General features: G+C 50.6%; 1 protein-coding gene across 7 annotated transcripts; it reads left to right on the top strand.

Annotated features, from left to right (window-relative positions):
• Positions 1-20: 20 nt before the first annotated feature.
• Positions 21-27,351, top strand: CCL25 (C-C motif chemokine ligand 25). 7 transcript variants are annotated; one of them, XM_070792921.1, is made up of 8 exons: positions 21-235; positions 1,041-1,168; positions 22,548-23,754; positions 24,092-24,209; positions 25,899-26,016; positions 26,106-26,236; positions 26,566-26,685; positions 26,948-27,351. In XM_070792921.1, exons 4-8 carry the CDS (start codon positions 24,137-24,139, stop codon positions 26,956-26,958), a joined length of 453 nt encoding a protein of 150 aa, XP_070649022.1. In that variant the 5' UTR covers positions 21-235; positions 1,041-1,168; positions 22,548-23,754; positions 24,092-24,136; the 3' UTR covers positions 26,959-27,351. The 7 variants fall into 7 exon arrangements, 5 of the variants coding, with proteins under 5 accessions (XP_070649022.1, XP_070649023.1, XP_019819833.1 ...); XM_070792922.1 differs by having other exon boundaries at positions 22,548-23,363; XM_019964274.2 differs by lacking the exon at positions 22,548-23,754.

Here is a 27,351-nt window from a genome sequence, read left to right on the forward strand (position 1 = left end):
CCGGGGCGCGCGGCGGGGGCGGGACTTCCGGCTGGCGCCGCCTGCGAAGAGCTCGGCGGCAGGCAGAGACGCGCGGGTGGCCAGCGATGGCCGCGGAGAGGGCCAGCTGTGGCCTGGCCCACGGAGGCCGACGGGAGGCTGCGGCCGAAGAGTCGCTCCCTTTGTCCTGGGCATGGTGTGTGTCTCGCGCCTGTTTATCCCGCCGCCTCCTCGGCCGCCGTCACCAATCTGCAAGGTAGGAACGGTCAGCGCGCCTGGGCTGCGGTGGCAATCGGGGTTCGAATCCCGGCCTCGACGTTTCCGCACTGCGTGCAGTTGGGTTGGGGTTACGTCACCTCGCCCGGACTCAGTTTCCTTATCTGCTGTAGTGAAGAGGCGGACCTAGGGACATGGTCAGTGTTCCATCTGTGTTGATTATTAGAGCTAACGGGTGCCCAGAGGCTCAGCCTAACGTCCGTTCATTAAAATTTAATTGACCGCCTACTATGTGCCGATCACTGTATCGGCAGCGAACAGGCGAAAATACCCGCCTCTATTTGGCTGACATTCTAGACTGATGCTGTCCATCTAGACTGATGCTGTCCATGAGAAATGTAGTGTTAGTCGCTCAGTCGTGTCTGACTCTGCGACCTCATGGGCTGTAACCCTCCAGTCTCTGCCCATGGGGATTCTCCAGGCAATAATCCTGGAGTGGGTTACCATTTCTTTCTTCAGGGGATCAAGCCTGTGTCTCCTGCACTGCACGCAGATTCTTTACCATCTGAGCCACTAGGGAAGCCCATGAGAAATGTAAGGCAACCACAAATGTTAGCCACATGCATAATTTAAAATTTCTAGTAGCCATGTTAAAAAAAAAAAAGAAAGAAAGAAACAGGTGATGTTAATTTTAATAACGTGTCTTCTTTAACCCAGTTTATCTCCAAAATGCTGTTTCAGCCTGTAACTAATGTAAAAATGTATGAGATATTCTTACATTCTTTTTTTTTCCTTTTCTTTTCTCTACATGCCTTTGAAATTTTGTATGTCTTTTACACTCACAGCACATCTGAAGTTGGACTGGCTGTGTTTCAAGGCCTCAGGAGCCGTGGTTACCAACGGCTACAGCATTGAACCATGCAGTGCTAGATACGGAGTCAGGAAAGAAATTAAGTGGATTCCACAGCAAGTGGTAAGACCAAAAAGTAAATTGGGCATGGGGTATGTGGGGGTGGGGGTGGGGGTTGCAGTTTGAAAGAGGGCTGTTGGGAAGGTTGAGAAGGTAAGATTTGCAGAAGGACCTGAAGGAGTCAAGAATACTGAACAAACAATCGTGCTGTTTATTGTTTTGTGCTACTGCTAAGTCGCTGCAGTCGTGTCCGACTCTGTGCGACCGCAGAGACGGCAGTCCACCAGGCTTCCCTGTCCCTGGGATTCTCCAGACAAGAATACTGGAGTGGGGTGCCATTGCCTTCTCCAATGTATGAAAGTGAAAAGTGAAAATGAAGTCTCTCAGTCATGTCCAACTCCTAGCGACTCCATGGACTGCAGCCTACCAGGCTCCTCTGTTCATGGGATTTTCCAGGCAAAAGTACAGGAGTGGGGTGCCATTGCCTTCTCCATTGTTTTATGCAGTGTTGTCCAATAGAACATTCTGTGCTCATGGGCATTTCTTTTTAATCAACACTGCCAAATTTAATAGCCACGAGCTCTATGTGGCTCTTGGGCACTTGACATGTAGCTGGTAGCACTAAAGAACCGAGCATTTAATGAACTTAATTTTTGTTGTTCAGTTGCTAAGTCATGTCCGACTCTTTGCCACCCCCATGACTGCAGTATACCAGTCTCCCGTGTCCATCACTATCTCCTGGAGTTTGCTCAAACTCGTATCCATTGAGTCAGTGATGCTATCTAACCATCTCATCCTCTGCCACCCCCTTCTTCTTTTGCCTTTAATCTTTCCTAGCATCAGAGTCTTTTCCAGTGAAATCAGCTCTTTCCTAAAGTATTGGAGCTTCATGGATCATAGCTTTGTTGTGGTCAGGGGGCTTGTGTTAACGCAATAAAGCTTTGAGCTATGCTGTGCAGGGCCCCCGAAGATGGATGGGTCATCATGGAAATTTCTGACAAAACATGGTCCATTGGAGGAGGGAATGGCAAACCACTCCAGTTTCTTGCCACAAGAACTCCATTAAGTTAATTTTTACTTAATTTAAATTTTGTCATGTAGAGCTCATGGCTTCCATAGTGGATGGCATAGATTTCGTCGAATGGTGACAAGTGCAGTGCTCTGAATTAAGCTATACCTCATGCTGAATGCTTTATGTCGGTTCTACGGAGTGCTCACAATAAAGTGTAAGAAGAGAGCTACAGTCATTGTCACCATGATGAATAGTGGAGTATTGTGATTGTTCACCTATGGTTTATCATTGCTGTCATTCGTGGACTTGACTTTTTAGAAGAATTTTAGATTCACGGAAATATTGCGCAGAAAGCAGAGTTACCATTTCACCCACACCCACTTTCCCGGACCCTACCGTCTTTAATTAGCAGGACACGTTTGTTACACTGAACGAACCAGGACCGATACATTCTTGTCAACCCTTCTTCATGTTTTGATTTCCTTTGTTTTTACCTAATGTCCTTTTTGTCATCCAGAATCTCATCTAGGATACCACGTTACACTGAGTTGTTTTCTCTCTCTAAAAAGAGATAATTGACATGACATTGCATTAGTTTTGGAGTATACAACATAATGATTTGATGCATGTGTATATTACATAATGACCACCACAATAAGGTGGTTAAAGATTAACATCCATCACCACACTTAGGTTTCTTTTTTTCTCTTGTGATGAGAACTTTTAAGATCCAGTCTCTTAGTTGTCCTGTCTCTTTAGTCTCCAAAAAGCTTTGGCATGTTCTCCAACTTTCCTTGATTTGGATCATCTTAATTGTTCTGAGAGACCTGGTCAGATATTTGGTAGGATGCTCCTCTATTGGCATTTGTCTGGTATATTTCCTGTGGTAACCCTGGGATGATGGGTTTGAGGGAGGAAGACCAAAGAGTTAGTAAAGGCCATTTTCATCTTACCATGTCAAGGATACATACAACTGGGGACTTCCCTCGTGGTCCAGTGGTTAAGACACTGTGCCCCCAATTCAGGGGGCATGGGTTTGATCCCTGGTCAGGAAACTAAGATCCCACAGGCGGAGCAGTGAGGCCAAAATAAAAGAAAGTAAGGGAATTCTTTTTTTAAAAAAGGATATGTACTATCAACTTTATTTATGTGTGTTGATATTGGCCTTCATCACCTGGCTAACTTAGTATTTGTTAGGTTTTTCCACTGTAAAGTCACTTTTCCCTTTTTCCTTTGGAAGGAAGTCACTATATGCAGCCCACATAGAGAGTGGACATGTGTGTTCCCTTCCTTAAAGATGGATATCTACATAAATTACTTGGAATCCTTCTGCATGAAAGGCTTACCTCTTCTCCCCCCATTTATTAGTTTATCCAGTCATTTAATTAGATCAGTATAGCTTCCTGAATATTTATTTATACTCTGGATTATAAGCCAATACTACTTTATTTTGCTCAAATTGCTCCAGCATTGGCCACTGGTAGCCCTTTCAGTTGGCTCCTTTGTTTTGTTTTTAATTTATTTATTTTTGGCTGTATTGGGTCTTCATTGAGGGCTTTTCTCTAGTTACAGCGCACAGACTTCTCATTGCAGTGACTTCTCTTGTCCTGGAGCACAGGCTCTAGGGTGTGTGGGCTTCAGTACTTAGGGCTTAATAGTTGTGGCTCTAGAGGCTTAGCTGCTCCTTGGCATATGGGATCTTCCCAAACCAGGGATCCAACCCATGTCTCCTGCATTGGCAGCCAGATTATTTACCACTGGATCACCAGGGAAGCCCTCCTTTGGTTTTTGACACACTCCTATCAATGTGTTTTGTTTGGTGAGTTTTTTTTTTTTTGCTTGTTTGTTTTTTCTGTAGGACTTCCTTACCTTCTAGCACTGCAAGATGCTGTAGGTTCTTCTCATGTGTATTTCCTGATCCCAGCCTTAGAAGCAGCCGTTTCGCTGAGTCTGGTTCCTCGGATTAGAGCATGGTATTAGAAACCAAGATCTGAACTCTAGGAGTGCTTGTTGCTACTGCAGTGCTGTTTCTTTTAGGTCATCAGTGCTTTGCAGTCGCCTGTAATTCAGCCGGTCTAGGCGCTCAGCCCTGGGGATACGTACAACAACGACCCGACATGCATCCGCCCTCACAGAGCTCAGAGTCAACCTGCGAGGACAGGCTTAGGAGGGGAGCTCTGACACTCCATCGCCGTGCAACCTTGGGCAAGTTGTTTAATTTCTCTGAACTTCAGCCTCCTATTCCACGAAGTGGGGGTGCTTTATGAGGGCACTGTGAGAATGAAATGAAATCACCCACTTTCAGAATCTGAAGTAGAACTTGGTAGCAAGTGCTTATTAATTGTAAGAAGAAATGACACACATAATTTCAACCTGCAGAGGTCCAGAGTGCCAGCAAAGTGTGTAACAGGCAGACCTGACTTCGCCCAGGGGCAGCCAGGGGGGGCCTGCACAGTCATTAGGGTGAGTCACAGGCAAAGGGGAGCAGGACGGTTCAGGCAGCAGGAACAGCAAGCACAAAGGCCCTGAGGCCCATAGGAGCGTGGCACACTTAGGAAAGGCCAGTGACTCATGGGATTGAAAGGGGCATGACACACGGGGCTTGATTGGCCATGGCAAGTTGAGACCCTGTCCTAAGAGCAAGGGAGGTGACTTGTCCAGGTACACATGTCTAGTAAGGACAGGGATTTGAGTCCAGCCTGCCTGATCTCAGAGATCTTTATTACCCTGATCTGATCTTGAGATAGAAATTCTTTGTTTTGTTTTTTAGTAAGAAGCATAGTTTTGGTTCTTAAGGGTCAGGGTTAGACTACACTCCAGCCACTAAAATTCCTGATTGTTCTTATTGTGCCTCGAAGCACATGCTCTCAGGGTCCACGTGATCAGGATGACTCCGTTTGGGTTCCTGCTCGAAAGGACCTTGCTGCTGCAAGAAAGAAGAGGACATGCAGACACCAAGCCCAGGCAGTGTGACAAGAGCCAGGTCCAGAGCACCACCTTTCATGAGGGCAGCACTGGGCTGGAGGGCAGCAGGAGCCAGGGTCTGCCAGCCACAGGAGGGGGAGATGGGGCTTTCACACATGGACCAGCCAGAGCACAGGTGCAGCTTTGCCTGTGAGGAGGGTTCACGGAGCAGTAGGTGTCTCAAGGAAAGAAGACGATAAGACGGGACTGGCAGGGTGTCTGTCTCTGGCTGTCAAGGACTCTAGAGAGTCAGGCAGAGAAGTTGGGATTTCATCCTGCGGACGAGAAGCTAGCTGACTGCAGCCTGATTCCACCCACACCTTTTTTTTACACAGCCTGTGAGCTACAAATGATGTTTACATTTTTATTTTATTTATCTTATTTAATTTTTTGACTGCACCACAGGGCACATGGGATCTTAGTTCTCCAGTCAGGGAACCCGTGTCCCCTGCATTGGAAGCATGGGAGCATTTACATTTACAGCGTTTACATTTCTAAATGATTGGAAAAAAAACCCAAAAGAATAGCATTTTGTGACATGGGAAAGTGCACCTTCAGCGTCCATCACGTTTACTGGTCCCACGCCCACTCCCGTCATCTGTGTGTGGCCCACGGCCGCTTTCAGGTTGCAGGAGCAGACGCAGACTTGCTCAGATGGCGGGGGCCTGTACTTCTGCCGTCACTGGTCTGAAATTCTTAATCTTGTGAATGAAGGAGTCCCATATTTTTATCTTGCATTGAGCTCTGAAAATTGTGCAGTCTTAGCAACAGAGACCAGATGGCCCACAAAGCCTAAAAGATTTATTGCGGGGCCCTTTTCAGAAAAAGTAGGCTTGTCTTGCTGTGATGGGCAGAATAACAGTGGTCTCTGGGAACCTGTGAAGATGTCCCCTTACCTAGCAGAAGGGACTCTGCAGATGGGATTAAGTTGAGGATCTGGAGATGGGCAGGCAGTCGTGGATTATCTGTATGAGACCAACATCATCACAGATTCTTATCAGAGGGAGGCAGGAGGGGCAGAGAAGGAGATGTGAAAGTACAAAGAGAGGACAGTGATGCCATTGATGTCTTTGACGTTGGAGGAGGTGGCCACGAGCCACGGAATGCGGACGGCCTCTAGTGGCCAGAAAATGGATTATCTCCTCCAACTTCCAGGACTGCAGCCCTGCCAGCAGCTTGATCTAAGCCCAATAAGACTGAATTCAGACTTGTGACTGCCAGGACTGTTGAATAATAAATGTGCCTCGCTTTAAGCCACCAAGGTTGTAGTAACTCAATACAGCAGTCACAGGGCCCCAGTACTCCTGCCGTAGGCAATGGGCAGCTGAAAGAATCTTTCAGACAGAATTTTTTATTGTTTTTTTAAAATATATGTAGTTTTGATGTGGACCAGCTTTTTTAAAGTCTTTATTAAATTTGTTACAGTATTGCTTCTATTTTATGATTTGGTTTTCTGGCCACAAAGCATGTGGGATCTTAGCTCCCAGAGCAGGGATCAAACCTGTGCCTCCTGCAGTGGAAGTGTGGGGTTTTAACCACTGGACCACTGGAGAAGTCCCCAGCCAAAGAGCATTTTAAATGAGACACTTAATGTGATTCTTTGCTGATTTGTTAGAAGGAAGGGCCCCAGAGCCAGGCGTGGAATGCACACTTCAAAAGAGGGGGTGGGGACTGTGAAGACAGCCCCAGGGAGAGCTGACCAAGCAGGTGTATGACAGGATGTAGAGAGGAGGATTCCAAGTGTCTTAGAAGTGGGATCAGGACTTGGAGACAGTCAGGTGTGGGCAAGGCGGTAGCCCAGTTATTAGGCACAGCAGTGGGGAAGCCATGACACCTGGACCACTTTCAGGGCTCACAGTGTGGGTGGGGGCTATTTTGGGGACATAGAAGTGAGTTTAGGGACCTACCTGGTGGTCCAGTGGTTGAGATTCTGTGCTTCCAGTGCAGCGGGCACAGGTTTGATCCCCGGTTGTGGAACTAAGATCCCACTTGCCTCATAGCTCAGACAAAACAGAAGAGTAATAGGTTTTATTGTCAGGGGAGCCATTTACCAGTCAGCCCCCAAAGAGAGCTGAGGCATCGAAGCGGATCATCCATCCTGAGGATGGAAGTCGAGCAGCCTGGCTTCTGGAAGAAAGAATTTTCCAGCACTGGAGCTCTTTGGGGGCCAAACTTCAGTCTGATTTCATTACTAGTGCTGAGTCGGTGAGTGATGGAAAAAACCAGGAAGCTGTATCGACTTCTTTTTGGACGGTTGAGTTTGTTTTCAGTGGGCAACCCCATTGGAGTTCATGGCCCTGATTACTCCAGAGTTGGAGGAATGGGTAGCCAGGGGTTCCTTCTGGGCGTGGGTCCCCCGTGCTTCCTGCTCGTATGCATTTCTGACCCAGAGAACCTGACCTGGAGCAGGCACAGAGCTTACACCCAGGAACTGCCGTGTGATAATCTCCCAAGCCTCTGTTTATTTGTAAAAGATGAGGGGCACCGCCACCTCGAGGACACACATTGAGCAGGGCAGCTGAGGCCCAGGACAACCACCCTGGCACAGGCCCACAAAGGAGATTCTATGCTCAATGCCTGGGAGAACAGGAAGGGAGGGGTCCCCTGCTCGTCCGAAAGGCAAGCTCCCCACACACCACGGCGCAAGATCACATGGGTCAGTGACCTGAGTGAGCTTGGCGAGTGCTGGTTCCCAGAATTCCCTTTCTAGATCTGACCATGCCCCTTCCACTGGGCATTCTTCCAGCAAGAGCAGTAGTGGCATTTTATCTCCCACTGTATCAAAGGTTAGAACAGGCCCTGTGACTCCAATTCCGAGGGTCACTATTGACAGTGATCACTTTCACTTTTCCTGTCACTTCACCCACCTCATTCCTGCCAGTGACCGGGAAGTAGCCACTGTGTCATTTTTTTTCATGTTTAAGATTTCTATTTTCCTTTAAATCCAGCTGTTATTTTTCATGCCATATGTGTTCTCCTTGACCTGTCTCTACGTGTTTTACATGTATGTGTTGGGCTTTTTGCAGTACTTCTTAAAAAAAAATTACACAGAAATGCAGTAGTTTCCAGTGTATCCACAAAGTTGCACAAACCTCACCGCCACCTCATTCCAGCACATTTCATCACTCCAGAAAGGAACCCCAGGACTTCCCTGGAGGTCCAGTGGCTAAGATGCCAAACTCCCAATGCAGTGGGCCTGGGGTTTGAGCCCTGGTCAGGTAACCAGATTTCCACATGCTGCAACTAAAGATCCTACATGCCACAACTAAGATCTGGTGCAGCCAAATAAATAAATAATTTTTTTAAAGGAACCCCCATGCCCTTTGGGGTTCCCTGGTGGCTCAGACGGTAAAGTATACCTGTAGTGTTTGGTCTCTGGGTCAGGAACATCCCCTGGAGTAGGAAATGGCAGCCCACTCCAGTATTCTTGCCTGGAGAATCCCATGGACAGAGAGTCTGGCGGGTGGGCTCCAGGCCGTGGGGTTGTAAAGAGTTGGACACAACTGAGCGACACAACTAACATCATTCATTCATGACCTTTTACAGTCCCTCCCCCAGCCCCTGGCAGCCACTAGTCCACTTTCTGACTCCATGAATTTGCCTGTTCTGATCACTTTATATGAATAGACTCATACAATATGTGGCCTTTTGTGTCTGAACATCATGTCTTCAAAGCTTGTTTCTGTTGTAGCATGATTTAGTACCTCATTCATTTTCAGGGCTGAATAATATTCCATGGTATGTGGCTGGACCACGTGTTGATCCGTTCACCCATCGACGGACATTTTGGGGGCTGTTTCTTCACTAAAGCCTTGTGGCTTTAGTGAATCATGCTGCTGTGAACATTTATAGGCAAGTGTCTGATGGGATGTATGTTATTTCTTTTAGGTAGATATCTAGGACTAAAGTGGCTGGCTGACAAGGTAACTTTATGAGAAATCGCCAGACCATTTTCCTCAATCTTTGCTTTGTAAATGAGATGGAGACTTCATGCCTGTCAGTCATTGGCAGGTGCTCCGTTGGCTGTGACCATTCTCCAGCCCTGCTCCTCGTCCAGCATCCCATGGGAAGCAGCTAGGGCCCCTTGGGTTTGCCAAGGTGCCTCCCACCTGCCCCAATGTGCAGGGGCAAGGGTCCCAAGGGTGGGCCCATTATGGGCCTCTGCCCCACCGTGTAACTCCCACATTCCATATAGCAGGAAACCCTCAAACCATTCAGTTCCCCAGATGAAAAATTCAAAAGCACTGCCAGCGGCATCTCTGGGAGTCTTCCACATGGGCTAACCTCTGATTATGCAAGGTTAAGAGTGAGTTGTACCAGGGGAACAAGCCAGGTGTGTTATCAGCTATTAAAAGCTCATGCAAATCGACAAGAACTCAAGGAGCAAAGATCAGCAACAGTTCACCAGGGAAGAAAGAGTCGACAAACCTCAGAATGGCCCTTGGGTGAGAACTGGTTAAGGTGAAACCATTCCAGTGCTGCCAAGACCCGGACACTGGCTCCTCAGGGTGGTAGCTGGGGTTACCAGAAAATTACAAAACCTTCGGAAGCTACTTGCTTAGCATCTTACGAGTTTCATGGTCTGACCCTGTGGTTACACCACCGACAAGTGTCCTGAGCCCCCAGTGGAAGGGCTGTTCTTACAGCCTTTAAAGAGTAAAAGGTTGGCAGTGATCTGAATGCCCAGTGTTGGCAGCTGGCTTGGGAACTGCTCTAGAAATGGACAGGAGGCCTGCGACCACGTGGAGTAAGAACGCCTCCTGAGCGTGGCCAAGCCTTGTGCGAAGGCAGTTTAATCCTCATCATAAGTCTCTGAGTTGGGTCCTGTTAGATGGACTGAGCAGAATGCAGATGAAAGCAGGGTGGGAGCTGGGGAGAAGGGAGGGGCTGAGGAGATGATTTGCATCGACCATTCTGGGGAAGGAGTACCCAGCTGGGGTGGGGGGTTGTGGGTTCACTGTGGCATCTTTGGGGTATTACTTCTACTCTTCCAGCCAGGGTGCAGCAGCTTAAGATGCTTGAGCATGGAGAGGAGTGGGCATCCTCAGTGGTATGGTTAAAGTGAGGGCTTCAGGGACTTCCCTGGCGGTCCAGTGGTTAAGACTTTGTGCTTGCTATGCAGGGTACACAGGTTTGATCTTTGGTCCAGGAACTTGGATCCCACATGCCAAAAAAAATTTTTTTAATTAAAAAATAAAATTAAAAAATATTGGCACTTCTCTGGTGTCCAGTGGCTAAGACTCTGTGCTTACAATGCAGGGCCCAGGTTCAATCCTTAGTTAGGGAACTAGATTCCCACATGCCACGACCGAGTTCTCATGCTGCAACAAAGATCGGAGATCCCGCATGCTGAAACTAAGGCCTGGTGTGGCCAAATAAATAAAACTAAATAAATACCGAAGTGATGGCTTCAGGCTCACACGGGAGAGGAAAGAAACAGGGCCCATGCTCACCTTGCTCCAACCCCATCCCCAGGCACCCGGCGATGGGCTGCTGCCTCCCTTAAGGGCGCCCTGCGAGTATGAGTTCACTAGGGCTGCCACAACAAAGCACAGGCCAGGACTTAAGCAACAGACACTCACTTCCTCAGTCCTGCAGGCAGGAAGTCCAGGGTCAAGGTCGGCTTCACTCTGAGGCCTCTCTCCTTAGCTTGCAGATGGCCATCTTCTCCCCGCATCCTTAATGTGGCCTTCCCTCAGTGTCCCTGATTTCCCCACCATAAAAGGACACCAGTCAAACTGGGTTAGACTCATTTTTAACTCCAGTTCCTCTTTAAAGGTCCTAAAGCCAAAGATTTAGGTAAAGGCTTCAACATACGGATTTTGGGGAGGACAGTTCAGCCTGGGGAGCATGTGATTCTGCCATACCCACCCTGGGTGTGGGCGGGAGCTCGGGTGGCCCTCATCACACACCAACACTGCCCAGTCTTCCACAGGTCATGGGAATTCTGGGGTCTGGGCTCCCCATTTTCTGGTGGATAGAGCAGACCTGGAACTCCAGTGGGAAGATGGGGAGCTGGGCCTCAGGAGCTCAGCCTCAGAGGCTGGCCAGTGGGGCGGGGATGGGGAGGCTGGTCATCTCCCCAGACGAGCCCCCGCTCCCCCCCAGGAGTAGGGGTTTTCCTGGGCTCACCCCCAAGGAAGTCCCCCTGAACACATGTTTGCCTCCCCCCCTCCACTTCTCCAAGCCGTTGTGCTGATGCACTGGGGCTTTCTTTACCCAGGTCCCCACAGCCCTCTCCCCCCACAACCCCTGGTCCTTTCCCGCAGAAGCGCAGTCACTAGGCCTGTTCCAGCACAGGGTCTGGTTAAGTGAAAGTGAGAGTCACTCAGCCATGTCCAGCTCTTTGCTACCCCATGGACTATCCAGTCCATAGAATTCTCCAGGCCAGAATACTGGAGTGGGTAACCTTTCCCTTCTCCAAGGGATCTTCCCAACCCAGCGATCAAACCCAGGTCTCCCGCATTGCAGGCGGATTCTTTACCAGCTGAGCCACAAGCAGTCAGCAAACGCGAGCCCTGCCACCCTTCCCTCATCTCCAGCACCCAGTAGGTGTCAAAGTTCTGCTGACCTAGTGAACCAGCAGCCAACCTCTCTCTCGAGGGTCCACTGCAGTAAGACACCAGCCCAGGATTACCATATCTTGGCAGAGCCCACCGTGTCCCCATCCCCCCACCATTAGGCCACCCAAGCTGGGTCCTCTCCTCAGTGTGTGAGATGGGCACCCACTCCTGCCCTGACCCAAGGAGGACCTGTCAGACTCCAGGGGCCCGTAGTTGAGGGATGTCACCAACCTGAGCACAGTGGGGTGTGGGGGTGGCAATAAGGAGCTGGAGGGGACACCCCAGCCCCAGCTCACCCCCCCTCCTGTCCGCTGTCCCATGGGTGAACCGGCTCGTTCCCCACCCGGTGACCCATCCAGCGTCCTCAGCACACTGCCCACCTCCCTGCCCTTCCTGGTGTGGCAGGGACCAGAGGCCAGAGCAGATAGGGGCTGGGGTGGAGGGTGGGGAGTGAGGGGTGGGGAGGAAGCACTGGTCCCCAGCTGTGTGTCCCTCTCACCCCCAGGGCCTCACATTCCAGAGGTAGGAGTGTTCAACCCTCTCATGGGCTTCCAATCCAGGGCGGGCCAAGGGTCAGGAGGAACCAGAAACTGCTTTTTCCTAGAAAGGTGGGGCAGGGGTAGACAGGCCAAAGGTTACTGAATAGAAACCCTCCATCGGGAGAGAAGGGGAGAAGCTTGTCTGGGTCTGGATAGATAGGACCAGAAAGTGGCCACAGCAGGGCTCCTCCCTGACATTGGGGCCAGAGGATTCTTCCTGTTGGAGACAGGACCAGGCCTTGTAGGATCTGTAGCAGCATTTCTGCCTCCTCAGCTTCCCTCCCGCCACCACAACTGTGACAATCTCTTCTCTCTCCAGACCTGGGCAGGTGGCCTCTCCACTGGCTTTCTATGCTCATGTTAAGGGCCCTCAGGTCACATCTGGGTCAGGTATTCAGGGAGCCTACTGTTTTATGTGTCTGGTTCCCTCTGCCTGTTGTTCTCTGTTCCCTCACCCACCCTCCCTTCCTGCCACCTTCCAGAACTGAGCCTGATCTCGGGTGACCTCAGCCTGCAGCGGCTTGAAGCAGGATTTCAGTTCCCAGCCAGAGAATGAAGTCCGGCTGCAGCAGTGAGAGCACTGAATCCTAGCCACCAGACCACCAGGGACCAGGGGCCAGTGACCAAGCCCCTGGCCCGTCAGCTGTGCAGAAATGAGTTTTCACATAGAGACAGAAAGTAGTGAAACAAGTGAAGTGCTTATTAGGAGGAAAAAGGGATATGTGTGGATAGACACACTAGTGGGCTCGGAGAGACTCACGCCCTTGTGGTAATTTGAATCACTTTTATAGGGCATTCTCCTGGGTTTCCTCTGGCCAGCCATCTTGCTTTGTCTGGTTCTGAGCCCGTATTGGGTGATCTCAGTGTCCTCCCGTGTGTGCGTGCACATCTCTTAGCCAAGATGGATTCCAGCAAAGAGGCCTATGGGTAGGCTGACATCACTTACTACGAAGTGGTGCCCTCTCTCTTTTGACCATTTTGTGCATGCATAGTTGGGAAGGTCTCCTTGACTTTGAACATGAGGAATGTGTGGTCTTTTATTTGGACAGGGCCCACCTTCTCTCTTGCTTCTGCTATTCTGGAGTTTTAGTCCACAGAGGACAAACTCTGGCTGCTCAGCCTGGGGCCCATCCGTCTCTTGCCACAAGTCTGCACATCACTTCCCCTGAGGAGTGTTCCCTACCCTCCCTTAGGAGTTTGCTCCCCATGAGTGCTGTGGGAGGCAACAGAATTCCCTTCCCCCAGGATGTCATGTCCTGATGCCCAGAACCTAGGGATACATGGTACTGCACAGCAAGGGGACTCTGCAGGTTGATCAAGTTGAGGCTCTGGACATGAGAGGTGATCCTGGACTATCAGGATGGGCCAGCGTTAATCACAGGGATTCTTACGAAAGGAAGGCAGAAGGGTCCAGGTCAGAGAAGGAGATGTGATGACAGAAACAGAGGTCAGAGACAGGTTAAAAGAGGCCACACTGCTGGGTTTGAAGATGGAGGAAGGGGCCACAAGCCAAGGGATGCAGGTGGCTGTGAGAAACTTGGAAAAGGTCTGGGAACTGATTCTCCATGAGAGCCTTCCAGAAGGAACTGCCCTGTCAACACCTTGATTCTAGGACTTCCACCCCCCTGTGACTTAGGAGAATACTGGGAGTCAAGGCTATGGTGGACCAGACCTTCTCAGGCTTAGAACACTGGGGTGGAGAAACAGACACAATGACCAGTTTTTCTCCACAAATTAAGAAAGGTATGCACATAAAGCCACCAAAGTCACAATCTTTGCTTCTCGTAGCTGACTTTGACAGGCTTCCCATGTTCTCCAACATGCCCTTGGCCAATTCTTTTCCCTTTTCGCTAGGAGAAGACTTTTCTGATTTTTACAGCAAACCTCAAAGGGAAACGGTATGGACCTACCAGAAGCAGAAGATATTAAGAAGAGGTGGCAAGAATATACAGAAGAACTATACAAAAAAGATCTTAATGGCCCAGATAACCATGATAGTATGATCACACCTAGAACCAGATATTCTGGAATGTGAAGTCAAGTGGGCCTTAGGAAGCATCACTATGAACAAAGCTAGTGGAGGTGATGGAATTCCAGTTGAGCTATTTCAAATCCTAAAAGATGATGCTATTAAAGAACTGCACTCAATATGTCAGCAAATTTGGAAAACTTAGCAGTGGCCACAGGACTGGAAAAGGTCAGTTTTCATTCCAATCCAAAGAAAGGCAATGCCAAAGAATGTTCAAACTACAGCACAATTGCACTCATCTCACATGCTAGCAAGTTCAGTTAGATCGCTCAGTTGTGTCTGACTCTTTGCAACCCCATGGACTGCAGTATGCCAGGCTTCCCTGTCCATCACCAACTCCAGGAGCTTACTCAAACTCATGTCCATTGAGTCTGTGATGCCATCCAACCATCTCATCCTCTGTTGTCCCCTTCTCCTCCTGCCTTCAATCTTATCCAGCATCAGGGTCTTTTCCAGTGAGTCAGTTCTTCGTATCAGGTGGCCAAAGGATTGGAGTTTCAGCTTCAGCATCAGTCCTTCCAATGACTATGCAGGACTGATTTCCTTTAGGTTGGACTGGTTGGATCTCCTTGCTGTCCAAGGGACTTTCAAGAGTCTTCTCCAACACCACAGTTCAAAAGCATCAATTCTTCAGAGCTCAGCTTCCTTTATGGTCCAACTCTCACCTCCATACATGACTACTGGAGAAACTATATCTTTGACTAGATGGACCTTTGTTGGCAAAGTAATGTCTCTGCTTTTTAATGTGCTGTCTAGGTTGGTCATAACTTTTCTTCCAAGGAGCAAGCATCTTTTAATCTCATGGCTGCATTCACCATCTGCAGTGATTTTGGAGCCCAAAAAAATAAAGTCTGTCACTGTTTCCATTGTTTCCCCATCTATTTGCCATGAAGTGATGGGACCAGATGCCATGATCTTAGTTTTCTGAATGTTGAATTTTAAGCCAGCTTTTTCACTCTTTTCTTTCACTTTCATCAAGAAGCTCTTTAGTTCTTTTTTGATTTCTGCCTTAAGTGTGGTGTCATCTGCATATCTGAGATTATTGATATTTCTCCTGACAATCTTGATTACAGCTTGTGCCTCATCCAGTCCAGCATTTCTCATGATGTACTCTGCATATAAGTTAAATAAGCAGCGTGACAATATACAGCCTTGAGGTACTCCTTTCCTGAGTTGGAACCAATCTGTTGTTCCGTGTCCAGTTCTAACTGTTGCTTCTTGACCTGCATACAGATTTCTCAGGAGGCAGTTCAGGTGGTCTGGTCATCTCTTTAAGAATTTTCCACAGTTTGTTGTGATCCACACAGTCAAAGGCTTTGGCACAGTCAATAAAGCAGAAGTAGATACTTTTCTGGAACTTTCTCACTTTTTTGATGATCCATCAGATGTTGCTAGCAAAGTAATGCTCAAAATTCTCCAAGCCAGGCTTCAACAGTACATGAACCGAGAACTTCCAGATGTTCAAGCTGGATTTAGAAAAGGCAAAGGAAGTTGCCAACATCTGCTGGATCATAGAAAAAGCAAGAGTTCCAGAAAAACATCTACTTCTGCTTTATTGACTATGCCAAAGCCTTTGACTGTGTGGATCACAACAAACCGTGAAAAATTCTTAAAGAGATGGGAATACCAGACCACCTTACCTGCCTCCTGAGAAATCTGTATGCAGGTCAAGAAGCAATAGTTAGAACTGGACATGGAACAACAGACTGGTTCCAAATTGGGAAAGGAGTACTTCGAGGCTGTATATTGTCACACTGCTTATTTAACTTATATGCAGAGTACATCATGCAAAATGCTGGGCTGGATAAGGCACAAGCTGGAATCAAGATTGCCAGGAGAAATATCAATAACCTCACATATGCAGATGACACCACCCTTATGGCAGAAAGCAAAGAAGAACTAAAGAGCCTCTTGATGAAAGTGAAAGAGAGGAGTGAAAAAGCTGGCTTAAAACTCAACATTAAAAAAACGAAGATCATGGCATCTGATCCTATTACTTCATGGCAAATAGATGGGGAAAAAATGGAAACAGTGACAGACTATTTTCCTGGACTCCAAAATCACTGCAGATGGTGACTGCAGCCATGAAATTAAAAGACGCCCCTTGCAAGAAAAGCTATGACCAACCTAGGCAAGTATATTAACAAGCAGAGACAAAGGTCAAGGAGCCATTGTGTATTTTGCTGACAAAGGTCTGTCTAGTCAAAGCTATAGTTTTTTTCCAGTAGTCATGTATGGATATGAGAGTTGGACTATAAAGAAAGCTGAGCTCTGAAGAATTGATGCTTTTGAACTGAAGTGTTGGAGAAGACTCTTGAGAGTCCCTTGGACAGCAAGGAGGTCCAACCAGTCAATCTTAGAGGAAATCAGTCCTGAATAGTCACTGGAAGGACTGATGCTGAAGCTGAAACTCCAATCCTTTGGCCACCTGATTCGAAGAACTGACTCATTGGAAAAGACCCTGATGCTGGGAAAGATTGAAGGCAGGAGGAGAAGGGGAAAACGGGATGAGATGGTTGGATGGCATTAACTGTCTCAATGGACATGATTTTGAGTAAGCTCCAGGAGTTAGTGATGGACGGGAAGCCTGGTGTGCTGCAGTCTATGGGGTTGCAAAGAGTCTGAGATGACTGAGCGAGTGAACTTACTTACTTGAAAGGGAAAATGAGTCTTTAGTTGCAGAAGTTCACGGCCAAACAGATATATGATCTTTAAGGCACCTCAAAGCCTTCTGTCAGCAGCTAGAATCCCAACATAGGGTTTGTGTGGCCTCAGCCCTCTCCAAGAGGGACCAGGGCCGAAAACTTGGGAAAACACTCTTGACACAGCAATGATGATCGACACAAAATGGGTTGTATCTCTGAAGCCAAAGGAGGTGACAGTCTTAGGGGAGGGGTGGCGAGGGGCCAAGGGTGAGGGGCCACTGTTAGGCTTCAGTGGGAGCCAGGGCAGGAGTCCAAGAGTGGGAGGTGATGGGGGACAGTGAGGCAGGAGAGTAGAGACACCAGAGAGACTTGAAGGCTGTCCTTGGCATTCCTCCACTGCCAAAAAGGAGTGGCTGTGAAGCAGGCAAGAGGGGATGACAGGTGATGAGAGGAGAGAGGTGATGAGCATACTCATCGTGGGTTTTATTTTCTGTGTTTTATAATGTTTTGACATCTGCCAGCCTTGCTGATCTGGGACAGACTGCCCTTACAGCAATCCTTAGAGATAGCAGGTAATGGAGCGAGCCTTTCCAATGCAGGGCAACCAATCCAGAGCTCAGACTCCAGGCAACTCTGTTGTCAGGCTCTCACACTCCTGGGACGCAAAATCCCCCTGCCCTAGTTCCCCCAGGGAGAGGTATTATACCAGCCAACCGGGGAGAGCCACTCCGCCCCTGGGGCCAGCCGAGAGTGTTCAAACTGGCCAGTCCCAAATCTCTTACCCTGCCTGGCCTGGCCTTCCTCAGGGAAGGCCCTGCTTTCTCCTTGCTCCTTCTGTTTCCCTACTGACTCTGGTGCTTCCCCAAGTTTCCCCGCATGGTGTGTTATGCCCCCTCCTCTTGGGATCTATGAGCAGCAAACTGTCTTCTCTATCACAATTTTTTTTATTTTAATTTTTTTCACTCTCACAATTTTTAAAAATATTAATCAGCTTTTGGTTGTGCTGGGTCTTTGATGCTATCACGGGCTTTCTTTGGTTGCAGCAAGCAGGGGCTTCTCATTGCTGTGGCTTCTCTTGTTGCACAGAGCATGGGCTCTAGGCACACAGGCTTCAGTAATTACCACTCATGGGCTCTAGAGCACAGGCTCAGTAGTTGTAGCACGTGGGCTTAGTTGCTTCTCAACATGTCAGATCTTCCCAGACTAGGGGTGGAACCTGTGTCCCCTACATTGGCAGGCAGATTCTTAACTACTGGACCACCAGGGAAGTCCCCATTATTGTGATTTCCGTGGGAAGGGTTGAGTGAGGCTGGGTAAGCAGGCTTAGGACTTGCTAGTGTGAATCATTTCAGCAGGCTCTGGGACTAGAGCCTGTCCCTAGTTGTCTATTGCCTGGCCCTGGGGCGACCCGGGCTGGAGAATAGTGACCCTGAGTGTGGGAGCCTGATAGAAGAGGGAGTTAGGGTATGGGCTCTGGACTGGCTGGTTTGCATATGAAAGGTGCCCTTGAAAGGAGGCCATTTACTATCTCTGGGAATCTGCTAACCCTAGGAGGGGTAGTACCTTCAGAATCAGCAAGTCCCCAGCTGTCAAAACATCAGAATAAAAAAGACATGCTGGGAGCCTAGAGGTTTTTAAAGCAGTGAAATATTCAGTATAACACCATGATGATGGATAAACGTCCTTATACATTTTGTCCAGACATGTAGAATGTACAAGGGCTTCCCTGGTGGCGCTCATGGTAAAGAATCCACCTGCCAATGCAGGAGGTGCAGTTTTGTTCCCTTGGTCGGGAAGATCCCCTGGAGGAGGGCATGGCAACCCATTCTACTATTCTTGCCTGGGAAATCCCATGGGCAGAGGAGCCTGGTGGGCTGCAGTCATGAGACCGCAAAGAGTCGGGCACGACTGGAGTGACCGAGCACATGGAATGTACAACAGCAGGCGTGAACCCGAATGCAGACCCCGGACTTCGGATGATAGTGATTGGTCAGTGTAGGTTCATTGGCAGTAACAAACATGGCCCTGAGATGCAGGCTGTTGATAATGTGGGGCAGGGCATGGATGGGAAATCTCTGTACCTTCTCTCCAATTTTGCTGGGAAAATTAAACTGCCCTTAAAAAGTCAATAGAAAATGAAAGAAAAGAAACAGTGTAAAATTTTGAATTGACTGTGATCTGTGGCTGGAAATGCACTGTCCAGTAAGACAGACACCAGCCACATGTGGCTATTCAGCACTTACAGTGCACTGAAACTTTTCAATAAGCCATGTTTTGAACACTTCCTATGCAAAAAAGGGAAAATATCTCATAAATAATTTTTTTGATTGCATGTTGAAATGATATTATCTTGGCTTGTTGTTGTGTAGTCGCTGGTCATGTCTCTTTTGCAACCCCATGAACAGTAGCCCGCCCAGCTCCTTCCGTCCATGGGATTTCCCCAGGCAGGAATACTGCCATTTCCTCCTCCAGGGGATCTGTCCAACCCAGAGATCAAACCTGTGTCTCCTGCATTAGCAGGCAGATTCTTTACCACTGAGCCACCAGGGAAGCCCATTATCTTGGATGGATAGGGTTAAACAAAATACATTATTTTAAAAAAAGACATGCGTAATACAGTTCCCAAAAAGTACATGTGGAATGAAGGAGTCAGACCTCAACTTGGAATCTGGCTGCCACTTACTTGGCCAGGTAACAACCTCTCCAGACCTCAGATGATTGTTTTTTCCCCTGTCCAGTGGGGATAAATATTAATCCCATTGCATTTGCTGTCACCTCAAGTCATTCTCTTTAGAGGAGCCCAACCCATCCCCGGCATCTTCCTGCCACCTCCAGATTTGAAGTAGTGATGCTTGTCTCCAAGGATCTTGCTTCATAACTTGCTACCTGTCTGCTCTGCACTGCTTACCCAGGGCACCCAGCCTAGTGCCTGGCATACAGTAGGTGTTCGCCACCTGTTTGTTGAATGAATAACAAATGGCCTCAAACAGGTGCTTGATGAGGATCAGTGACATCGCCGTCCCCCTTCCTGGCTGGGAGACATCTGCTTGCTCACTCCAGTCACCCCTGGGAATGTGGCTGGTATGTAACAGGTACCCAGAGACCTGTGTGGAAGGGCTGAGTGGAGCTCAGCATCCTCAAAGTAAAAATTGTTCATTTGTGTCCAACTCTGCGACCCCATGGAATTCTCCAGGCCAGAATACTAGAGTGGGTAGCCTTTGCCTTCTCCTGGCGATCTTGATCGAACCCAGGTCCCCCACATTGCAGGCAGATTCTTTACCAGCTGAGCCACAAGGGAAGCCCAAGAATACTGGAGTAGGTAGCCTATCCCTTCTCCAGCGGATCTTCCCTACCCAGGAATTGAACTGGGGTCTCCTGCATTGCAGGAAGTTTCTTTACCAACTGAGCTATCAGGGAAGCCCCAGCATCTTCAAAGAGGGACTCATACCCATATGGGACCCTCTCCTCAGGACCCACTGCCCTCCCTCCCCGCATCACCCTTGCCCCAGCTGCCCCAGCCCCCACATGTTCAGTAGGTGTAGGAGAAACACAAGGACTGAGGCCACAGCCAGTGGTGGTAGCCTGAGTACCCTGCCCAGGTCCCCTGGAACACAGAGGCAGCTGGTCGGTCTGGGGAGGGAAGCCCTTCAAATCTGACTTTTCAGGAGGCAGGCCAACCACATGGGGAACACAGTAAAATGGGTCACACAAGGAACTAAGTCCCTGAAAGTCAGGCCAGAGGCTTGCAAGCCATCCTTAAAAACAAAACAAACAAACAAAAATAGCACTTTTCCTTCCTTCCTCCAGTTGCCTGGCAACCACTGTACATCTGGACCAGAGTGAGAGGCAGCTGGGTACAACCGGAGCCCAGGCCTGGCAGACAGGATACCCGGGGTCTGGTGTGTGGAGTCAGGATGGTGGGGGGTGGGGTGGGGACGGCATCCCAGGGGCTTCTCTCAGAGGCCACCTGAACCAGGACCCGGAGGCACCAAAGGTTCAGGAGGCAGGCAGCATGGGGAGTTGGAGGTGGAGGTGTGATGCAAAAGCAACTGCAGGAGGCCCTCCACCCAGGATCCTTCCTGATGAGCCCAGGCCTCTGCTCAGTGGCCTTCCCTCCATTAGGAGATGGCCCCCTTTCCTTCACAGTATTTAAGAAATAAAAGTTGGATTTTCCTGGCCAAAGAATAAAAAATAAAAAGGGTCTCTGAGACCCTCAGTCTCCTCTGTAAAATTGGTCAACTGTTAGGAGCACCTGGGAGGTCTTCCAGCAGAGAAATGAGTGAGCCGGGTACCCAGACCCCCGAGAGGAGCTCACTCCAAAGGCAGTGGTTGGTATTTCCCTTCACCCAGCCACCTGGCTGCCCCATTCTGCAGTCCGACCATCCGAGAGGTGCGCTGAGCTGTGCCCCTGCCCCCTACCGCTCACCCTGCACTGCATCCTGTCCTGCGGACCCTGGGGTGTGGTCAGTCCCTGAATTTGGCTCAGCTGCAGGCTGGCGGTGACTCACAACGGCCTCATGCTCAGAGCTGGGGACTGGGGAGCAGGAGGCGGCTTTGTCCTCTGCGCTGTGTTCACACATGCAGAGAAGAGGGTCCCCTCGCTGGGGACAGTTTACCCTGACCACCTCCGGGAGCTGCGGGAACATAGGCCTCCCCTTGCTCAGCCGAGCCCTGACCGTGGAGGTCTGGCCCCACAATCAGCAACTGCGATCCTCGAAACTCCAGGTCTCCACCCAGGGGCCTTAGTCCTGAAGCATCTTGTCCGCCGCTCAGACACTTGAGAGCAAAAACTCCTGCCTGCCCTGCGTGCTGGTTCCTCAGACCCCTTGCTCCCTTTTAAGGCTGCTGGTGGGACCAACTGTGAGCGGTGGGGAGGTGGGCTTGCTCACGGGGAACCTCCGCCCCTACTGAGTAACGCCACGTCTTGGCCGCTGCCCGCCGACCGGGCAGGCAGGGACGGTAGGCCTTAGCGGAGAGGCTGACCCCGGCCCGCCACGCCGCGTCCCCAAGCCCGCAGCCACGCGGAACCGCGTCCTGGACCAGCCTCACCTACTCCGGGAGAGGGAGCGGCCACGGCCACCGGCGCAAGACCGCTGGTCTCCGGGCCTCTGAGTCCGTAAGCACCGCCCTGGTCTCAGCCCCAGTCAGAAAGCCCCGCCTCGGCGCTCAGTGTGCAAATCAAGGCCCGGCACCTGCACCAAGCCCCACCCATTTAGCCACCCGACCGGGCCCAGGGAGTTGGTGAGGGGCCCCGCCAGGGTCTCCTGGTGGAGCTGGAGAGATGAGAAAGGGGTAGAGAGTGTCATAAATGCTCCGAACGGTCTATATAGTTAAGGAAGTCGACAATAAAAAGTTACAGACGATCAGCTGTGAGGTTTCTGCAGAGTCCCCTTCCCCACTACCTGCTCCTCCACCCCCACGGCCCCCACCCTCACCCCCCTGCTCCGGGTGGACCACGCTGACCCTGGAAAAAAAGAAACTCCTTCTAGGTGGGTGCCTGCTGGCGTGGTTTCCTGGAGTTCCCGCTTTTCTTCCAAAACCAGAACATTATTGTGGTCCTTATTCTCAAGATAATATTCGGGGAAATTCAAGTTGCATATATTGCACTGTTAAAGATTTTATATATATATAGAGAGAGAGGTCATTGTGGCTAATACATGAGTTAACCTCAATTTTATTATTATTTTTAGGCCATGGCACTCACCTTGAGGGGATCTGAGATTGCTCACCAAGGATCAAACCCCAGGTCCCCTGCATTGAGAGCTGGAGTCTTAACCACTGGACCACCAGGGAAGTCCCCCTGTTAACTTAAATTTGATGCTAACTTAAAAAGCCTGTTTGTGGCTTATCAACCTACATTGTACATCTGCTTTACTTAAGAGGACGCACTGACCAGAAGTCAAGGATGTCCATGTTCAAAATAAAGATTAAAGTCCTTGCTGGGATGCCAGTTCTGGTCCTCCTCTGATAATAAGACTTACTTCACAGGTGCCAAGGTCATACTGACTCGCCTCAAACGTGGTCTGTTCTGAGACCTTGAAGAAATGTCTCCCTGACTTGTTTGACATTCTTTGTTCTGACAAGACACAAAACTACGCTGAAAACCCTGCTTCTTTGGAGCAGTTTCACAGAGTAATCTGGAAAGCAGGCTTCTGGGCTAGCCCTCAGTCTGGCTCAAAACTCTTTTTTTGATTATCGTTTATTATTATTATTTTTTTGCATGAGACATTACCTATTGAAAGTGTACCATTCCATGCTGTTTACTATATCACAGAGTCCCTCGACCACCACCACCATCTAATTTCAGAGCAAAAAGAAATCTATACCATTCCTTTTAACCTCATCCCCATTCTCCCCTCCTCCCAGCCTATGGCGACAGCTGATTTTACTTTCTGTTTCTGTGGGTTTGCCTGTTCTCAAAAAACAGGGCTTTTCTGTGACACAATAAGTCACCCCACTATGGAAGAAGAGAAAAATGGGATAAAGTCAAGGCCCCACGGGCACAGGTGACTGGGGAGTGGGGAGAAGAGATGAAGGCTCTCCCCTGCTCTAGGCAGCCTGAGTCCTGCCTGTGGGAAGCCAGGGTCCACCTTGAGATGCAGCAAGAAAGGAGCCAGGAGAATGAGGAGAAAAGGCCCTTCAGGGAGAAAGCCAGGGTGCTGGCTAAGGGGCCTGGAGGGGGAGAAGGTGAACCTTCAAGGGGGCTGGCTAAGGTCAAGGCTGGGTCTGTCCACCTGCATCTGTCCACCTCTCACCCTCATCCAAGCAAGTTAGTTGAAGGTATCATTTCCTGCCCAGTTCTTTGATTTGGATCCTTTTGCCCCTGGCCCCCAACTTCCGCCAAGTGCATCATGACATTGGAGAGAAGAGCTAGAAAAATGGAGAGAAGAGAGGAGGGTAAGGCTGAAGGGAGAAGCCAGGAGGTGAAGTGGGAGGGGAGGCAGGGAGGAGGAGGGAGGGCGGAGCAGCAGGGTGGGGTTCCATCTATAAAGGGTGAAGCCTACTGGCCTGGCAGGCAGGAGAGCTCAGGTTCACTCCAGCAGGCGCCAGCCCCAGGGACACCATAGGCTTTGGTGAGTCCTCCCCGAGATCGGCAGCAGGTCCCTGCAGCACTTGTCCCCATCCCATGCCACCTGCCTCCCTTGCAGGGGGCCCTGGCTTGAGATGGGGGTGCTCCTGGTGCCTGCCGCTGTCCATGTTGGGTCCTCATCATCCACCCACCTGCTCTCCCCAGTTAATCCTCAAGGTAGGTGCCAGAAGGGGAGGACCAGCCTGCACTATGAATCCGTGGCTCCTGGTCTGCCTGGTGGCCTGCTTCGCAGTTGCCTGGGGTCCCACTGTCCACGCTCAAGGTACTGCCTCAGTTCATCCCTCCCTCCTCCTCTGGAGTCCCCTCTCCCCATCTTTCCTTTGCCTCCCACTATCAATGTGCTTCTCCCCTCCTCCAGAAACCTCCCCTGATCCCACCAGCACTGAATCCATTCTCTGATGGACAGCTCCCCCACCAGGCATGCAAAAACGCCCACCATTTGTGCAGCTCCTTGGAGGTGATGGTCCTCAGCCTCTCCTTCCAGAGCCCCTGGGTGCCTTCCCCACAGTCCATGACCCAAGGCATCCCTCCTAACTCCAGCCAGCCCAGGAACTATGGGGAACAGATGGCTCCATGGCTGCTTACCGCCTAGGACACATTGCAGTGACCTGAGCCTGCAAACGGAGTGTTGAGATCAGAGCCTGGGAGCCCAGTGAAAATGGGTCTCCATCTTGGCTTCCCCCACCCAGGCTACCTGTGTGGTCTGGCCTTTATGAACCCCATTTTTTTCATCTGCCAAGTGAGGTTCCAAATTCCCACTGCAGAGATGGGACATGAGGATCCAATTGGATACTCCTGGCCCAGTGCCTGGCAGCTACTATGATAACCATTACTGCTATTAACGGGGAATTCTTCTCCTCCTCTCCCGAGATTAGGCACTTGATATTGGGGACCAAAGTTCATTCCGGATGCCCCCCCACCCAGTGTCCCTCAGCTCTGCCACTGTTTTCTCCATCCCTGTGTGCCTGAGGAGGCAGCTGAGCCCCAGCAGGTAGCCAAGCAGAACCTCTGGCAAGTGGAAGCCCCATGGCCCCACCCACCTGCCCCACCTGCCCCTCATTAGGTCTGAGAGGCCCTAGCCCTGCCCCAGCAGACCTTAGCCTTTGCCCAGGATGGGGCTGGGCCTCATTCTCATTGTCCTCTAATAAGAGGCCTATTTCAGGAGCCAGGCCCAACCTGGGCCCTTTGATCCTGCGGGTAGAGTTGCCCCCCAGTCCCAGGGAGCTTCCTGCCTGGCACTGCAATACCGTCCATCTGACTCCACTGCTCCTTGCTTTCTGGGTCAAGGTGGGGATAGAGGGAGCCTTCAAGTCCTCCCTGAGTCCCTCCCAGAAGTCAGATGTGGCCCCTGGAGGCAGGGATTGGCAGAGGGATGGATCCCAGAGGAACTTGAAGGTCCAGCACTGTCTCCATATTAATTCATCCTTTGCTCATCCCACCCTCTCATCCTCCTTGATACTTCTGGCACCAGGTTGGCACCTCCACCTCCAACCAAGCCCCCTCCTTTTCTCAGGGCATTGCACCCACTCCTTGCCCTCTGCACCGGAGCAGGAGTGGAAATGGCCTTGGTCGATTTATTTTGCGGTCTTGGACCCTTCCCAGCTGGGGCCTGTGGGGCCCTCTCCAACTCCTGCCAGCTGTCCCTTTGTCAAGGGCCAAAGATGAGCCCAACGGCCACCTCGCTGTCTATGCTGTCCCTGGGCCTTCACAGTGCCTAGAAGGGTTGCAGTGTGCGCGCGGATAACTACGTCTGTGGGCATCCCTGCAGAGCGCATGCGCGGCCGCACACCTCAGTTGGGGCATCCCTGCAGGGCACCTGTGAAACCGCAGGGTGCACACGTAGCCGCACATGCGCGTAGGTGCCATGTCTGTGGACGGCCCTGCAGAGTGCATGCGCCGCCGTACATGCACGTGCTCAGACTTGAGCCTATGGGCGGCTGTGTGGTCGCAGGTGCCTTTGAGGACTGCTGCTTGGCCTACCACCGCCGAGCCCGGCTATCCTTGCTGCGGCATGCCCAGAGTTACCATCGCCAGGACGTGAGTGGGAGCTGCAACCTGCCTGCTGTGATGTGAGTGGGACCGCGGGGGAGTCCGTGGGGGCTGTCACACAACTTTCCTCTCCACTTACATCCTCACCTGGGCATCCCCATCCCTGCAGATTCTTCTTACCCCAGAAAAACAAGATGGTGTGCGGGAGGCCAGGGGACAGGTGGGTTCGGGCTTGGATGAAGATTTTGGATGCCCGGAAAAACAGCCAGTACCACCATGGCACCAGGAGAAACTTCCAAGGTGGGTGAGACCCCAGGCCAGCATCTAAGAAGTCCATCCTCCCAGCTGCAGACCCTGAACTTCTCAACCCTCGAAGGAGGGGACAACAGCCAAGTCCCTGACAGCTGCCTCCACCCCAAAGAGAGCCAGGGGCGGGTGAGTGGGAGGCTGAAGGAATGTGCAGCATTTTAAGTCAAGACACTTTCAATAGCTAGAGATGGAAAAATTCAAGAAAATAGGAAACTCATTGGCTCAAATAACCAGCCAACATGAGGCTTCAGGTTTGGGTGGATCCAGGTGCTCAAAATGTATAGGTGGACTCTTTTTCTATTTCTCTTGCCTTCTGACAGTCCCTCACTCTGGGGTGAGGAAATTGAGCTCTGGAACCTCAACACTTCCATTGTCAAGGTTTAGCGGCCCCACCAGAAACAACAAGAGGAAAACTTCTCTCCTGTCAACTGCTAATCCAGGTTGATTCTTGGTCACGTGATCACCCCTCCCCTCGCGCCTCCATCCAGCCCCAACTCCACCCCATCACTGCTGTGAGGAATGAGGGGTCTCTGATCAGCCTCACAGGTTCACATGGGCAGGTCCTAGGGGGCTGATCATTACCCTGCCCTGTCCAGAGGGGCTTCGGCAGGGTAATGAAATGCCAGGCATGTGAACCAAAAGCTGCAGGGCCCCCCTCACTCCACTCCAGTCCTCACCCGCCAACACCTCTGATCCCTCCAGCAGGACCGTGAGCCCACACTACTCCAGGATCTACCCACACAAGATGGGCTGGACCTCTCTCTGCCACAGTCGTCACTCTGCGGCCTTGACTGCCCCAGCCCCTCTATCCTTCAGGACAAATCTCAACCCCCATCCCTGAGGCTGCGCCGGGTCCCTCCTTGTCACCCCTGCCACCTCCCGCTCCTCCAGCGACTGGAACCAGGGAGCCCTGTTACTTTAAGCCCCGCGCCTGCTCCAGACACGAGTCACACCTGCCTGGGTAACCATTCTCGGAAAGAACCATCACGATCGTTGCCTGCCTGCGGGGACACACCTACCCTCATCCCTCTGGGTCCTTGCAGAGCTTCAGGTTTCTCCCAGGACATGCTTCTAAAACTTTTAAATAAACTGTTGGTAGGACGCCA

This window comes from Bos indicus, chromosome 7 (assembly GCF_029378745.1).
Source record: "Bos indicus isolate NIAB-ARS_2022 breed Sahiwal x Tharparkar chromosome 7, NIAB-ARS_B.indTharparkar_mat_pri_1.0, whole genome shotgun sequence".
NCBI classification, from domain to species: domain Eukaryota; kingdom Metazoa; phylum Chordata; class Mammalia; order Artiodactyla; family Bovidae; genus Bos; species Bos indicus.